Below are 1,495 nucleotides of genomic sequence, written 5' to 3'. Positions count from 1 at the left end.
CACACACGGGCGTGCGTGGGTGTATTCCGTGGTCCCCGGCTGATCGAAGGATGCTCCGGGACAGCGCCGGCTGTCGGCAGCGGCTCCCCTCCCGCTCCCCCCGCCCCTCCCCTTGCACAGGGTGACATCCCGGTGTCCCCTCCCTTGGGGACTACCTCCTCCCCGACCCCCCACCCCGGGAGGACAGCTCACCTGCCGGCAGCGTGGAGAACTCCACGAAGGCCTCCTTCCTCTCCCTCTGCTCCAGGGGCAGTTGCCAGGGCACCTGGTGGGGCTTGGCCAGGACCTTCACCTTGTAAGCCGCGTTGGGCCTGAGGTTGCAGAACTGGTACTTGTAGCTGGCGGCCCGGACGACGTCCAGCTCCTGCTCGTTGAGGAAGATGGCATGGCTGTAGTTGCTGTTGGTGGGCATCCAGGAGAGCTGGGCGGAGACCTGCGTGATGTTGTCCACACGCAGGTGGGACGGTGCCACCGCCACGTCCTTGCCCACCAGCAGCGTGCAGCGCAGCTCGTCTGAGCTGCCCCGGCTGGTGACGCACTGCACGGAGATGCGGTAGGTGCAGGCTGCCATGTTCAGCTTCTCCACCAGGGCCTTGGTCCTGCCACCCAGCGCCAGGCTCAGGCGCGTCTCTGCGTCCACCAGCACGTTGTAGGTGCCCACAGTCCCCCAGCCCGGGGGCACCGCCGGGGGCTCCCAGCCCACAATGACACTTTTGGCAAGTTGTTTGATGAGGGTGATTTTCCGAGGGTAAGGCACGATGTCTTCTCCGATGTCATCGATGTTCGTGTCCAGCGTCCCCGCCCCATGGTCGGAGGGGCCGGAGTCCGTGTGCGTCGGGGAGTGGAGGTCCAGGATGCGCTCCCCCTCCGAGCCGACGCCGGCATGGTTGATGAAGTTCTGATCCTGGTCTCTCCCCAGAGTGCTTGCCAGTCGAGACTCGTCCTGGACAAAATCCACGAAGTTGGAGGGCACCAGGCCCCTCTGCCCGTCCAGGAGCTCGCCTGTGGGGTACGAGGACAGGGTTACCGCCCAACTGTCCCATGGGGGCCCGAGGGCCTGCAGTGGAGTCTGCGCCTCCCCGCAAGGGGACTGCTGTACGGAAAGCAGCAGGGTCACAGTGGATTCCTCAGCCCTTTACAGGAATCACTCCAGCATCACCTCTTCGGGACCCCCGCCCCTGCGTCAGCACCCCGCAACCTGCCATCTGCCACCCCACCAGTGAGGCTGGCTTCCCCCATAGCGCCCAGCACACCGCGGCCAGCCACCCGTGTACGTGTGTCAACGCCCCCTTCCAACAGGGACGAAGCTCTGGGAGGACAGGGAACTCTGTTCCCTGCTAGACCTACAGGGACGCCTGGTACAGAGTAGGTGCTCAGTAAGAGTCTGTCAGGACAAACAACATGCAGACTGCATGGGTTTGGAGGCTAAAAAAATTACACACCTTACTCTGATTTTTGATTAGGTGATCACACAAACAGGAATTAAAAGGTGAAT

General features: G+C 63.2%; 1 protein-coding gene across 1 annotated transcript in view; it reads right to left on the bottom strand.

Annotated features, from left to right (window-relative positions):
• The window catches only part of RIMBP2 (RIMS binding protein 2), a 54,250-nt gene that overhangs the window by 38,022 nt on the left and 14,733 nt on the right, over window positions 1-1,495 (bottom strand). Inside the window, exon 5 of the mRNA XM_024758464.1 lies at window positions 193-1,002. Coding sequence (XP_024614232.1) covers window positions 193-1,002 — 810 coding nt within the window. The remainder of the gene's footprint in view (window positions 1-192; window positions 1,003-1,495) is intronic.

The sequence above is a fragment of the Neophocaena asiaeorientalis genome, unplaced genomic scaffold (genome assembly GCF_003031525.2).
Source record: "Neophocaena asiaeorientalis asiaeorientalis breed wild unplaced genomic scaffold, Neophocaena_asiaeorientalis_V1.1 scaffold77, whole genome shotgun sequence".
NCBI classification, from domain to species: domain Eukaryota; kingdom Metazoa; phylum Chordata; class Mammalia; order Artiodactyla; family Phocoenidae; genus Neophocaena; species Neophocaena asiaeorientalis.
Note: the sequence above shows the minus strand (reverse complement) of the source record. Positions and strands in the feature narration are given on the sequence as shown.